At 43.1% G+C, this 15,756-nt stretch overlaps 1 protein-coding gene across 1 annotated transcript in view; it reads right to left on the bottom strand.

The window, feature by feature from the left end:
* Positions 1–11,091, bottom strand: part of SLC38A1 (solute carrier family 38 member 1) — a 44,866-nt gene extending 33,775 nt beyond the window's left edge. Inside the window, exons 1-3 of the mRNA XM_015409775.1 lie at positions 10,973–11,091; positions 7,236–7,311; positions 5,777–5,892 (exon numbers count right to left, since the gene is read on the bottom strand). Of these exons, the coding sequence (XP_015265261.1) occupies positions 5,777–5,892; positions 7,236–7,311; positions 10,973–11,091 (311 nt within the window). The remainder of the gene's footprint in view (positions 1–5,776; positions 5,893–7,235; positions 7,312–10,972) is intronic.
* Between the last annotated feature and the right edge of the window lie 4,665 nt (positions 11,092–15,756).

Raw genomic sequence — 15,756 nt, forward strand, 5'->3', positions numbered from 1 at the left:
CCTTCCCCCACACCCTTTGACTCACAGAGCCGGTTAGAAGCCTCTTCTCCCCCCCCCTGAACATTCTAACCTCTCTCTCACCTTTGGTGTCTGAAGCAGAGCCCAAAGGGTTTTAGGGGGAATTCAGTCATCCCTGGAGCTATTTTCTCACTTTTTCGATTTTTGTGCACATAATGGAAGCATGCTGGGTATGTAGGAGAAGCTTCTGAGGCCCACGGAGCTTCCTTTCCCTCAGTCTAAGTATCCGCACGGCGCCCTCTGTTGGCTATTAGAATATATGATGCATGGGAAAGAGCAGGTAGAGAAAGAGGTACTTTTCTCCCTTTCTCACAATACAAGAACTCGTGGGCACTCCATGAAATTGCTGAGCGGTCGGGTTAGAACAGATAAAAGGAAGTACTTCTTCACCCAAAGAGTGATTAACACTTGGAATTCACTGCCACAGGAAGTGGTGGCGGCTACAAGCATGGACGGCTTCAAAAGGGAATTAGATAATCATATAGAGCAGAGGTCCATCAGTGGCTATTAGCCACAAGGTATAGATAGGGACTCTGGGGCAAGTGATGCTCTGTCATCTTGGTGCTTGGGCGGTCAACAGTGGGATGGCTTCTAATGTCCTGGCCCCACTGGTGGACCTCCTGATGGCACTGGTATTTCTGGCCACTGTGTGATACAGAGTGTTGAACTGGATGGGCCTTTGGCCTGATCCAACATTGGCATCTCTTATGTTCTTATGTTTTACATCCCAATTCAGGAGAAAAGGTGAGGTATAAATATATAAATAATACAGTCTTAGGTTGAACATCATTTGGTGGATATTTACTTCTATTTTAACTTGTAAAATATTATTTGGAAGCCGCCCTCCCCCTTCTCTTACTGTAGCACGCTTATAGAGTTGTCAACATTTCAACTAGCAACTGTATCTGTGCCTTCAATGGCAATGTGGTGTGCGGACATCAGGAGATGGCTATATTTATGAAAAGAGCTATGACAACACTTACCTGCCGATTTACATCAAATAAAAAGGACCTCAGCCTCTGCCCCCATACCATTCTTAGTAATGGAGTAAATCTCCCCTTGTCTTCCCACTTCGGACCCTGAGAAATATCCTTTCCCTTTGGGGCCTAACCTAGAGCTATTTCCTCTGCAGCCTGTTTTCTGAGGATCACCTGCTTTTATGTCTTGAATTATGGAGGTCAATCTAAGAGGTCTTGACTAGCCCGTTTATTTCGTAAAACAGTTTGAAGGGGCAAAGAGACCAAGCACAGGGAGCCTTCACCTACTTTTCTTGCTACAGCCTTTGCTCTCCCCACTTCCCCTAAGCTGAGTGGTTTGGGGCAGACATGATTGAAAGGGTGCAATGAGGAGAAAACAGGAGTGCATGAGGCAAGAGAACATAGGAAGCCCTCCCTCCCTTCCTCCTACCACCTAAGCTTAGGAAACGACAATAAGAAGAGCAGGTTTTTATACCCTGCTTTTCTCTACCTCTCGAAGAGGCAAACAGTCACATTCTTTTCCTCTCCCCACAACAGGCATCCTGTGAGATAGGTGGGGCTGAGAGAGTTTTCAGGGAACTCTGACAGGTCCAAGGTCTTCAGTTGGAAGAGTGGGGAATCAAACCCACTTCTCCAGATTAGAGTCCACCACTCTTAATCATGATACCACTACAGAGGGGCAGAAAGACTGTGGTCTCTGCCACACGGCAGGGAAAAGGACAGCTGAACTGCGGCTAATCTGAGCCGCACCAAAGTTGAGACGCCGCGGCGGGATCCCACGGATCCCCGAGCCGCGGCGCAACGCTCCCCAACACGATCAGATGCCGGGGAGGAAGAGTTGGATGGGAGGGGGAGCATGCGCAGTACGCCTGGGGGCCGGGATGCGCCGGCGCAAGGACGCGCCGGCCGATCCCACGGCCTGGCTTGAGGTGCTCTACTGGAAAGAACCACCTAGGTAGGTGGTTCTTTTTTAGTGCGCGTTTTCGGCGGTAGGGACGGATCAGGGACGGGCAGGCAATGATTCCCAGATGTTGCCGTGGGATTGCCCCCGTTTGCTTCGCCCCCGTTCCGTCCCCCTCCCGGCCCAAAACGCCTCGTATGAACAGGGCCTAAGTAGTTTAAGTGGTAGAGCAGTAGCATATAAATTTCCTGGGTGTTTTACACTTGACTCAGCTCCACCCCATTCCAAGTGGCCTACCACCAAAGTAGCTTTGGATCAGAGTCTCACTTGCCCACTTCTTCATAACAGAAAACTACTTCAAAGTAGCCTGAGTTTCCTGGGGGGGCGGGGATGGGAGCAGAGCACGCTGCACCTTAAAAAGGCCCAAGAATTCACAGCACTTTAGCACACTAAACTCAGAATCCCTTCCCGAATTCTCTGTTAGACTTGCACACCATGTGGTCTTATTCTGTGATTCCAGAGATGATCATAACTCAGATTAACAAACTCTTTAAAAAATTCATTTCATCTCATATATGGTAATGTAAGACCCAGGATCCAGTGCAATATTTAAACAGTGTAACCACAGCTAGACTGGAGAAACAAAGATTTTTAGTTACCATGTAAAACAAAAACAAAACACCTCTCCAGCCCACATAGGGATATTAAGGATTATCCTTGAGACTGACGCAGTTACTTCTTCCTTCGTGATACTCAGAGTTCTCATTAGATACTTAGCAACAAATCTATGTATTGAGTAGTCAATTCAAGGCCAAACTTGTACTAGTACAGTAGTTCAACTCGCTTCACATGTAAGGCATGAACCAGAAGTTGCTCCAGCACAAGGTCCACTGCCCTGAATGGAAATTACACAAGAGCAAAGTGATGCATTTCAATGTGGTCTGTTCTCCTGATGTCCCTTTCTATTACATAACTTTACTGAGCAGTGAGTTCCACCAAGTTCAAATGGACTTAACTTCATAAATAAATGTGCAGAGGATTGCAGAGCCTCTCTTTCTCCCTGAATGATCGCATTAATATTACGTGGAATGTAAACAGTTTGAAAAATCTCATCCATTTAAAAACATGAAATACCTCTTTCTGGAGTGTCAGCTATTTTTATGCATTTTTGTGTGTGTTTGTGTGGCCCTGGTCCATTTTAAATCTATAAAATGTGTCTGGTTTACAAGAGACCTCCTTTTCTCGGAGGCTAAAAAACTGCCTCACAGAGGGTTTTGGTTTTTTTTAAGACTGTGGAGTCACTGCCATGTTCTTTTTCACTCTTTGGCACTTCTAAAAGACTGAAATAGACAGTGCTTTAAATACGTACAGAAATTTAATCATAAATTTGTCTTCATGCAATTCAACCTTCTGTTGCTTATGGAGGACCACTGATGAAGAACCAACATATTTCAGTTCAGAAAGGGATTCTTAAACAATGAGTTGGGACGTACCATCTCCTCTGGCGCTCTTATGGGTTGGCTACCAAAATGCCAGCAATGAGTGCTGAGGACAATACAGCGTTCATTGTAAGGCTAACAGATGTATAATTTACTGGTCAAACTGGAGTACTGACTAGTAGGTCCTGCACAAAGACAAAATCCCTTTACAAAAATCTGAGAACCCCTCAGTTTGGACCCTTTCTGACACCAGGAAGCTACCATTTTTCATACACAACATTCTATTGATTCTTCATCAGATTTATATTACCCGTATGTTTTTATAAACAAGTCCCATCGAACACTATGATTTATATTACCCGTATGTTTTTATAAACAAGTCCCATCGAACACTATGGTTAAATAATGGACCCCACATATAGTAGGATACAATTCCATATGTCAGTGTTGTAAACTATGAAGGCTTCTGTCCTAAGGATACTTTCTTACAAGTAAGATAAAAGTAGACAGCTCTTATTTTTCTTAGGATTCACAAGCCTGAAACAACTACTGGCTCAGAATTAGATGATCGACTTTACGGATTTCACTCTCTGAAGTGCCCTATTTTTAAATGGAGTGCTTTAATGTATTATCACATGAATCTCATCTTCTAAGAGGAGAGGGCCATGAGATACTATCAGAACTGTGTAACTTAATAGCATGTTTCTAACCACTAGTTCAACAGACATACGTGCTAGTCACCTTTCTTATAATGATGTTTATGATTATTGTGAAGAAATGCATTTTTTTTCTTTGGAGGTTTGAAATGAGCAAAACCTTCACTCTGAGTTTTAAAAGTTTTTCTCCCTGTCTGGGCAGAGAACAGGAGGGAAGGGAGGAAGTCAGTTCAATTGCTTCCCAGACTTACCTCAGCACACTTTCATACAAATTCTAATGGATCTAGGCAATGGGACGGTCAAGCTCCCCACCTCAGCAGGGAACAGAGTTTTGGAGGAATGAAGACTAGAAAGACTTCAGGATAAAACTTCTGTCGACTTCAGGAAAAGCTTCTTTGACCTGGCCTGACCAGGTCGGGTGGGGGGGAGAGATCAAATTCCTGGAAGCAAGGAGGAAGGGTTTTTTTTGTGTGTGGTGATTCCATCGAGGCAGACAGAACTCCTAACTGAGGTCTAGAGGAAGCGGCCATTAGCCATGTGATTGTCTGGACAGCTGAAGGAAGTTTCAAGGTAACGGTGACTCTGTAGAGATCCGTAACTTCCTAAGCCTAGGAGCTTGTACTATATTTTAACATCTGATAGGGCACGTATGGAGAGAGGGACAGAGGAATTGCGTTTTTCCCATTTTTTTTAATCCCTTGCTCAATCTGGTGCTGTGCTAAAAGTATGCTTGTGAACATTTTCTTTTTAATAAATACTTTACAACTTCTGATGCTTGCAGTGGTTCTCTGTACCAGACAGACCTCCACCATCTTGGACACACTATTTTAAAAGAAGCACCAGGGGAAGGCAGTCAGCTGGCAAGTTGTTATTCCTCCAGGGGCGCACAAGGCAAGAAACAGTCCCCATGGTGAATAGGTGCTGGGCAGCAGGAGGCACAGAGGCAAGGCCTCAGAACTTGGAAGGGAAGCTGGGAGTCCTGACCTTCTCAGTGGGCAATTCCTTCAAAGGTCAGGTGGTGGCAGCTGGTTACTGGAAAGAAAAAAAGCCTCTCCAGGTGTTGGGAAAACCTTGGAGGGCAGGGTGGAACAGGGCCTGCAGGCCAAAAAAGGCCCATTCCATCACAATTATAATAATTCAACATCTGAAAAATAAAGGCTGAAAATTCTAGAATTAAGGTGTGTCCCCACAGACATTTCCAATGATACCTCATTATATTTGTTGCAATCAAAATATAGGAAGATGCACCAAAGCAGGGAAAATGCTCCCTTGCTTCAGATTCTTTTCCATGTGTAATGATTCAAGGGATCAAACCGTGGAAGTACTATAGAACCTACTATGTAAAAATACAGTGAAAAAAAGTAGTCTAGATATCAATGTTTGGATGTCTGAACAAGTATACTGAACATTAATAATTACCTCTTGAGTTGCATATATATAGCCTACTACATTTATTAAAACAAAACAGCCATATAGTCCAAACATCTACCTCAGCTTCAAATGAATAATTTTTACTGCCCTGTTGACAAGTTACAATGAATGCACATACATTCTGTAAGAGCCAAAGAGCATTCACTTTACAAATGAAACAGGAGATCAATAAATGTGGGGGTGTAAATCACATGCTCTACTGCACGTGCATTAAATGTAACATAAGAATTACTCAGCACACATATAAAGGAAAATCCAGTGTACACTAATCACAGATTATACATGCATTCACTGTAACCTGTGAACAGGGTTTTTGTCAAAGTGAAAGAGACACCATCCACATGTACTACTTACAAAAAGAGCACAATTCCTGTGTTGGCCAATGCAAAGGCGAGTCCTAATATCCCACTGCCCATGATGGCATTGCTGAGATTGAAAACAGACATTCCCAATGAAGTTGTGCCTGGAATCTGTAAAGATTGAACAAAACATATCCTTCGTATAAGTTCACAGCATATTATTTTCAATCGCAGGTTATATATCTGATGCTTATCTTGAGAAGCATTCCATGCTTATTTTCCATTCATATGCTCAGTTTCCAAGATGTATTTGGAGTCTGATATTAGAGTATTTGCCTCCAGGAGTTCAGTTAAGAGGAGCAGAAATATGGACATGAATGCAGCAAGAGCAATAATAAGAATTTAAGATTTATTTCCCTATGGGCAAGCTCCAGATACTTATTCTTTAAAAGACCCACACAAGGACCACTTGCAGGTGTACTGATATGTATGCATCAGGCAAGTGATAAAAAAACACAACCACCACCACACTGTAAGGACTCTGCTGCTGCTCTCCAGGGGAATTTCAGCCTTTCTTCTTGAACTAATTGGTCAGGCTTTCAACTTCTTACAGCACTAATCTGTGCATCCACTACACAATTCAAAGCTCTGGTACACACATGGAGCTCTTCTATGAATAGGAGCTTCTTTGTTTAAAGTTGTGTGTCCTCCCACTCTTGAATATCTGACACTGACATTCTGCCAAAGGTACCATCTCAGGTAGATGTAGGATTACCATGAGAGCAGCACGGTCTTTTTAGTGGTTGCCCTAAAGTTGTACATCTCCCCCAGGAGGCTCATCGGTCCTCTGCATTTGCCTCATTTCCAAGACAAGTGAAGACATATTTTTTACTCTGCTGGGCCCTGGAGAATGTAACTCAAATATTCTATGGCTGTGTTGGTGGTCATTTTCCCTGCTGTTTGTTCTCTGATATCATTTTTAATTCTGATATGGTTTTATTTTGTGGTGATAAAAAGCAGTGGTAGAAATGGTGCAAACAAACCAGCAACATTAAAGAAACAAATTCACTTCAGTGAAAATGCTAGTAATAAGCTGTCCTTCAAATTAAAGTGAATGCCGTATTTCCTACCTGGGAAGAAGACCCTAGAGCACCTTGCACATGAAAACTAGATTTACAGAGAATGTCTATAAGAGAAGGAAGAGAAAGGCATCTTGAGCACAAATCTGCCAGCTGCGTAAGTCTGGGCTGAGCTTCTGTTTCCCTTCCTGTTGCAAGTATTAAAGCTGGGGCACGGCCAAAGATGTGAGCCTTTAGCAAGGAGTTAAAGGACTCTTAGTCAATCACCTGTGGCAGTTAATGCACCATGCCAGCAGATCCACGCCAGGGCATGGTGTACTGTGCTGTTTGCGTCTGTCTGTTTGGACTGTACATTTGTATTTTTAAAGCTACTTTGGGTCCCCAGTGGGGAAAAAAGCAGGTCATGAATAAATAAGTAAAAGGAGGAGAACCTACATATTCATCACATTTCTTCTTTTCCAAATGGCTGTTGGTTAAGCTTCTTCTGCTTTCGCGGTCAGAAATGAACTTGCTGAAAAGAAATACCACAGCAGGATTTTTATTTCCGCAAGAGAAAGCATTTATGATATTTTTGACCTGTAATTGTTATTTAGTTTAGTTTGACACTTGTTCTATATTGGTGCTTATTGTTCCAATACAGAAGGAGACAGAATGAATGTATGTGAATAATGCAGATGTGGAAGGAGATGGTAGAAAAAGAGAAGAGATTGGATTTATACCCCGCCCTTCACTACCCAAAGGTGTGTCAGAGTGGCTTACAAACTCCTTTCCCTTCCCCTCCCCACAACAGACACCCCATGAGGTAGGTGGGGCTGAGAGAGCTCTGACAGAAACTGCTCTTTTTTCAAGAACAGCTCTTATCAGAACTATGGCTTGCCCAAGGTCATCCAGCCAGGTGCAAGTGGAGGAGTGGGGAATCAAACCCGGTTCTCCCAGATTAGAGTCCGCACACTTAACCACTACACCAAACTGGCTGTACCCAAGAAAACACTACAGAAAAATAGTCAAAACAGACTATTGTCTGAAATAAGATATAGGGGATCAGCTCACAAATATACAACTGTAAGGACCCAGCTCCCTCATTGTAGTTATACAAGAAAGGGCTTCCCAGAGTAATTTCTGAACATGACTACCTAAATGATTTGGCAAGGTTTCTTTGGTAAGGTTTCTTTGGGTAACCCCAGGTTCTCGTAAAGACTGAGGGGAAATAAAACAAACCACTTGAAAGCCTTCTTTATTTTAGTAGGTGTAAACACTTTTTCACTGAGACCAATGGGACAAGTCTTAAGACCGAGTGGTTTAAACACCATAGTAAACACAGCCCTTCACCATGTTGACTCACCACATGGGGAGGGAGAGCGGGCACACGTGTCTATGTGACTCTCTGCATGGTACAAATGCGGAAAGGAAATGCCCACATGATGCCCCCTCCCCATGTTCAGCAACAGTAGGAAAACAGTGCTGCTGATCAGAGGAAGGGGGTGTATGCACAGGCACTTCTTCCACACATCCATACTGTGGAGATGACTTGGCAATCACAGGGAGGCATACCTGTGCTCCCTCCTCCCCACACTCTGAGTCAATGCATAGATGGGTTGTCTTCACAGGGCTTTTGCAGAAGGAAGTCAGTGGATACAACTTAGCTGAAATGAGTCATGAGATCCCATTCAGATTTTTAAAATAGTAAATTCTTCAGGCTGCTAAAACTAAGACATATCATAGCATGAGATACAGTTTCATTTCCAAGCCTACAGTCCCCTTGCTGAAGGAAACAGAACTATTCATATAGTTGATGTTAGCTGTACACTTTCTATCTGAGGTTACAGTAACCAGCTTACTCTAGCAATTAAAACACAAAGATTATACATCATGATTATTAAAGTCATGAAAGCCACAAGGTGTACACACAGAGAAAACTGTACTGAAAAGAGAGCTTTTTATTCTGACTCAAAACAAACCAAATAAAGATTTGACCTATTTAGCTTTTAGTTTGCTTGCCTCCAATGCAATAAATAGCATGACACCTCCTGGGATCACTTCAGCCTGCAGGTGGAGGAATGGATGCTGAATGCCCCCCTCTCTATTTTTTTTAATAGCCTGGTTACGTGCCGAAAACTAGCTTATTAAAGAAAAGTCGAGGCTTTATCCCTTCTTGCTGATGTTCTAAGTTTTTATAGGCAGAGAATTTTTGCTATGGTGGAACATTCAAACATACAGACTCACTCCAATAAACCAGGGGAATGACCATGACAGAGTTAGAGCACATGCAGAAGGTCCCAAGTTCAACCACTGATTAATGCTTGAGGCCTTAGAAAACCACTGCCAGTCGGAGCAAGACGGTCTTAAGCTGTATGGTCCAATGGTCTTACTTAAGACATATTTTTCTATTCTGAAGAAGCACCACCCTAGGCTGGCTGTATTACATGTTCTTCAGGAATGCAGAGGTTCTGATGTGCTGCGGCTGCTGCTGCAGAACAGAAGGTGATCTCCAAATGAGGATGCAGAGCTTGGTGTCCGGTAGGGAATGGGGTTGGCCTTGTTGTAGCATGAAATGGGTTTAATGAATCTGTTGCATACCAAGGGTATTAAAACACCACATAACCAGCTTCATGAGGTACAGTTGGTGTGGCATAGTGGTCTGAGGATCTGGGTGACCTAGGTTCGAATCTCCAGTCTGCCATACCTTCAGCCAATCACTCAGAGTAACCTACCTCACCAGGTTGTTGTTGTGAGGATAAGGTGGAGGAGGGTAGAAAGGTGTTAAGTTTCTTTAGTTCTCCACTGGGGAGAAAAAGTGGGGTATGAACGAAAAATAAATATAATTTAAAATTCTGTGCAACATGAATTCTGGCTACATTCTTCTCCATATAGAATTGAAAGACTTTTGATATGACAACAGGATATCTGTGAATGGAGCATCTGTGGTGCTCCCACAGACTGAAAATTTGGCATGTGTGAGAAAGGGGTTTGACCTTTTCCCCACACTGTACTCTTAGTCTCAGTTTACCCCTCCCCTGCTATTTGCCTTACAGAAGAAACCTACAGCTCCTGTATATTTTTTCCCATTGGTCAAAAAATCAGCCGGGGTGGAACTAAGATTCTAAAACTGGAAAAAGTGAAAAATAGGTTAGTCCCCTCATCTTGTGCTGCTGCTTCATTTTGAAGTACTGTGGCTATTTACATACATCCACACATCTCCTGATGTTACTTCTAGTTAAGCCCTATGAAAAAGATACTAGCAGAAGTATTTTGGATCTTTTCTAGTTCAGAAGCAACACAGAGCTGGATCCCATAGATCCATTCCATTAGGAGGCACTTTCCTCTGACCAAAGGGTCTACCCCAGATACAAAAGGCACTTCCAACAGCCTTCTACTGGAAGATTGTGGCCCCACTAGCAGGATGGATTTATGGTTTCCAACACATTATCAGTATTCTTGTAATTGCAGTGCACTTAACTCAGCAGCCCTCTTGGGCTAGATAGCTATGAATGTCTGGGTTGCCCCAGACCATCATCAGATGCCTGAGGCATCAAAATTTACATCACAAGTTGGATCCTATTCAAAATCTCTGTGGAAAGAAGGAACTTCTGTCCATGGATCAGGGTATCTCCAGCTTTCCTCTCCTGTTGCAGCCTAAAATGAAGAAGTATGCTTGCACACAAAAGCTATACCTTGAATAAAAATTTCTTGGTCTTAAAGGTGCCACTGGACTCAAACTTTGTCCTCCTAAATGAAAGTCCCGGGGGGACAAAGACCTCCAGAAACAGCACAACAGCAGAGTCAGCTGAGGGATGGGGGAATTGGCACAAATTTCTCCCCTGACATCAGTGGAAATTTTCTGTGGTCCAAATATTTTCCAGATGTCTAATGTCATTATTTGATTTGACTTTGTGTTTTGAATGACCAGTCATTTTTAAATGCTGACTTTTTGGTTACATAATATGTTTATACCTTTGTATTAAGCAATATTGGCTTTTAAATTGGTAGTCTATGCATCCTGCACTATAACCGCTGATGCCCAATACAGGACAAGTATAAAATCCAACTTACATCTTCTGATGGGGCATGACTCAGACATGAATAATTCATCAGTCATGTTTCAAGTTGGAGATGCTGTTTTTAAATCAGTGTCTTTTCACATGGTAAAATTGGAGCAATGGAAAAGTACTCACCTATTCATCTGGCCATTTTCTACTTCTGTGAAATCATTGGAATCATTGCTGATGTTGTCATCCTCTGGGACCGTCATGTTCTGCAACTCAGTTAATTCTAGTCCTGCTTTGAATGGCATCTTGGCTTAAGAAAGACGCTCTGAAATTTGCTTGGTCCTTGATGATTTCTAACAGCCACAAAGCAAGGGACAACCTGAAAGGGGGGACGTGGGGGGAGGGGCATCAAAAGAAAATGAGAGGCCACCAAGAATAATTTTTGTTGCTTAATTAAATTTATTAATCGCCCAATCCTTGCTACTGCAGGGCTCTGGGTGACGTACAATATGAATAAAAACATTCACTATATAAAACAATTAAAATCAAACAACACATTTTAAAACAGATGGCGAACAAATTAATCCAATTTCAGATTGCCAGTCACTTCACGGGCAAGGGGGAAGGGGGAAGGAAAATGTAGAGAGAGGAAGAGGGTGCCAGCCAAGATGAAAGACCATTGCTGTCCTCAACCAAAGGCCTGGTGGAACATCTCACCCTTGCAGGCCCTGCAGAACTCCATAAGGTCTCACAGGGCCCTGCTGGTATTCGGCAGAGAGTTCCACCAGGTTGGGGCCAGGACCAAAGAGGCCCTGGCTGAAGACAGCCAGATGCCTTTGGGGCCAGGGATCACCAGTAGGTTACTATTTGAAGAGTGCAACACTCTCCCAGGAACATAACAGAGGAGACAGTCCCATAGATAACATTGGTCCCTGACTGCTCAAGGCCTTATAGGTCAATACCAGAACCTTAAACTTGCCTCAGTATTCCACTGGGAGCCAGGATAGCTGGCACAGCACCAGATGTATATGTGCCATCTGTGATGTACCCATCAGGACTTGCGCTGCCACATTCTGGACCAGTTAGAGCTTCCGGGTCAGTCTCAAGGACAGACCAGTGTAGAGAGAATTGCAGTAGTCTAGCCTGGAGGTGATCAATGCATGGATTACCATGGCTAGGGCGGGGGGAGGGTGACAATAAAGGGGCCAATTGCTGAGCCTGACGCAGATGAAAAAATGTCAGCCTACTATAGCTACAGGCTTCGAGGGCTTTAAAAGGGGATTAGACAGACTCATGGAAGATAGGTCTATCAGTGGCTTCTAGCCATGGTGACTAAAGGGAAGCTCCATCTTCAGAGACAGTATTATGAATACCACAGGAAATCATTGACCCCAGGCTGTTTTTGGCCCTCCAGAGTAACTGGTTGGCCACTGTGTGAGGCAGGACTCTGGACTAGGTGGACCATGGGTATAATCCAGTGGGGCTCTTCTCATGTTCTTGTTCTAAATTAGGAATGCACAGTCCTTATTCATAGATACATCTATGCAGCCCATAGGTTTGTAGACTATATAAAATGGGGGGGAGACATCATTTAAGATCAAATATAAAATCAGCCCCCCCCCCAGCTAAATATCCCTGTAGTTTCCAAAATTACACTACCCACAAAAGATTAACACAGAGATAAAATTACAAACCACTCTTAAGTGAAACAGAAGGCAAGGATTGCAGAGTAATAATTGGGCCTGGTTTTAAATAACTATATGTAGTTGGCAACTGTCAGGCTGACATCTCTGTCATTGTTTGACAGAAGATTAAGTAAATGATAACCTCTGGAATGACTCTGGGGAAGGACACTAATAGGGGAGTATGCAAACACGCTCTCAACTCCACACATAGCCTACAAGAGAAGAAGAAAATGTTGGACAGTTTCTGAAGATTGATAGTCACAAGGTAGGGCTGCCAAGTGGGGGTGGGGGGCAGGTAAACCCATGCTTTGGAGGCCCGATTTCCGCCACTGCGGAATCGGGCCCCGGGGGGAACCCCGCCCCCTGAAGTGCAGCATGGCTGCATCACTGGAGGTGACGCAACCACGTAGAGCACGTTGGGGGCGTGGCCCCGACGTGCTCTACGTCGTGCGTCACTTCCTGTGACGTGCAGGCGGCGCACGCGCGCTTTGCCCGCGCACGTCCCACAGCGACTCCCGGAGCCCAGGGACAGTCCCCCGCCGGTGAGTATAAACGACTTGGCAACCCTATCACAAGGACAAAACCTTTGTTCATGTGGGTGACTGGAGAATCCTGTGAAGAGTTCTGCAATTGGCAAAGCATTGAATATAGCCAAAGAGAAATAATGGTGGTAAACTGGAACGGTAGGAAAAAAGAGGGAACTGCAAGTGAAAGGGAACAAGGGAAAAAAAACCAAAGCAGGAGGGGAACAAATAGGCTCAGCATCAAGAATTTAGGAATACACATCCTGGGGCTAGTTAATATTTCTTAGTATTAGTTTTCCATCTGCTACCTGGGGATACTAGTAACCGGCACTACAGGATTATAAAATAAAGACAGTAAAAAAATTGCATACAGTTCTATACAAACAATTTATCTATCTACCCATCTACACCAAGGTACTACCCACTTCCATACAAAAGACACTGGAAGAGACAAAAGTTCAAAGAAATACTCCCCAGAAGAGGAGTTCATTCAGAGCCTCCATTCAGTGGCTCCTATTTAATGAATGAAACGACATATAAAAACCCACTAACGTTAACATCAGCAAACAGACTGATGAAAAGGGAGGAACTGCAGATTTGTGAAAGAGCCTTTGAACAGAATTAAAAATAACTTCTCAGAATAAAAGGCAACCATTTAAATAAGAGATAATTCTTAAAATGAGATACACCTGCAAACTTCATCTACCCTTCTGTGCACTTGAAGTGATGCAGTAAAGAACAGCCCGGGGGATGGGGAAGCGAAAAGCAACTGTAGACTCCTACAGGCATAACAGTTTTCCATCACAGAAAACACTTCTTTTCATTGAATTGAATACATTTTACAGCTTTCACAGACTATCTTGTATGAGAAAATATAGGAAGCTACATGAAATCACCCAATGTCTTTGAGTGGGATCTAACCAACCTTTGAAAAAATGACACAGAGTCCATCCTGCAAAGCAGTCATTTTTGCTATCCAGAGAGCAGTTGTGATTCTGAGTGATCTCCAGCCCTCACCTGGAGAATGGCAGCAACGGTTCCCCAGGAGAAAATAACTTGCTTTGGAGGGTGGACTCTATGACATCTATTCAGCTGAGGCCTCTTCCCTCTCAAAACCCTGTCTGCTGTAGACTCCACCACAAATCTCTGGGAATTTCCCAACCTGGAGCTGGAACCCTAGTCAGGACTGGGCCCAATGAGTTCTCCACAAAGGCCTGGAAAAGGCTTCCTTCCTTTGCCTTTTTACTGACAGAACCAAGGTTGGTTGCCTAACAACAGCCACTGAGGGAAAAGTTAGTCCCGCAGGAGCCAAGCAGGAGAAGTGTCTTCATCAGGAAAGACAGTCATTTTGGCAGTTTATTCTGACAGGGAACAGTGGCTGAGGTGGCAGTGGGCGGGGAAGAGGAGCGGACCCAGCACCCAGCCAATGGCACACAAGTACTCTTGATTGGTGGTTGGTGGGCCAATGGCTGATAAAGCACACAGCACAGCCAACGAGAGAGCTGGAAAGTGCCAACGTGTTAGGGCAATTATCAGAAGTTATTTATAGTCCTCCTTTATCACTGAGATTCAAGGCGGATTACACAGTGCAAGTCAATGTAGTCAACAGGATGGGACCAGTGTTCCCTCTAAGCTGAGTTAGTGCGAGCTAGCTCACAGATTTTTAGCCTCTGGCTCATACATTTTTGTCTTAGCTCAGGAAGGATGGCTCCAGAACAAGTTAATTTATGCAGTAGCCAAATCGCTCGCTCACAACTTTAATGCCAGTAGCTCACAAAGTAGAATTTTTGCTCACAAGACTCCACAGCTTAGAGGGAACATTGGATGGGACATGTAATTTTAAAAAAAGAAATCCTAATTGCCCAGAATGTTACAGGCCAATTACTCTTTTATCTATAATTGGCAAATTATATGCCAAATTCCTAGAAAGACGGCTAAGAACATGAATACATTCCCAGCAGATAATTAGTCCTGAATAAATTGGCATCTTGAAAGGTAACTCTACTGCAGACCAATGCTTTCTTTTAACTTTTCTGGTCGATAAATGTATGAAATCGGGTACTAAATAACTGTATGCAGCCTTCATAGATTTAAAAGGCACATTCAATTCAGTTTCCAGAGAATTACTTTGGAGAAAGCTTGAAACTTTGAACATCGATCCTCAACTATTATTTTTAATCAAAAAGCTCTATTCATCTACAGTCTATCAAGTTAAATTCTCAGAATCTGGTTGTCTAACTGCTAAAATAACAACTTTAAAGGGAGTAAAACAAGGCTGCATACTGGCCCCACTTCTCTTTAATCTATTTCTAAATGATCTTCCGCTAAGGCTGGAACACGTTAATGGTCACCATCCTAAATTAGGATCTCAAAAGATCCCCCTTCTACTCTATGTGGACGACACTACAATCCTCTCTTGTACCAGGGTTGGATTTCTCAGATATTTGCATGCCTTTCATAAATTCTGTACTGATAACTCTTTGGTCATTAATTACTCAAAATCCAAAGTTCTAGTCTTTTCTAAACACTGGAAGCCTATGAAGTGAACAGAAGGGAAAACTGAGATTGCCCAGGTTAAAAACTTCAAATACCTAGGGATTACTTTTCAATATAATCTTAAATGGACAACCCATAGATCCCGCAATATTTCTTTAGTTAAACGATCAGTTACACATCTTAAACAATTCTTTTACTCCAGAGAGAATCAATACTTACCAGGTGTCATAAATATCATTGGAATTAAAATTCTCCCTCAATTATT

Source organism: Gekko japonicus, unplaced genomic scaffold (genome assembly GCF_001447785.1).
Source record: "Gekko japonicus isolate JY-2015 unplaced genomic scaffold, Gekko_japonicus_V1.1 scaffold4, whole genome shotgun sequence".
NCBI lineage: Eukaryota > Metazoa > Chordata > Lepidosauria > Squamata > Gekkonidae > Gekko > Gekko japonicus.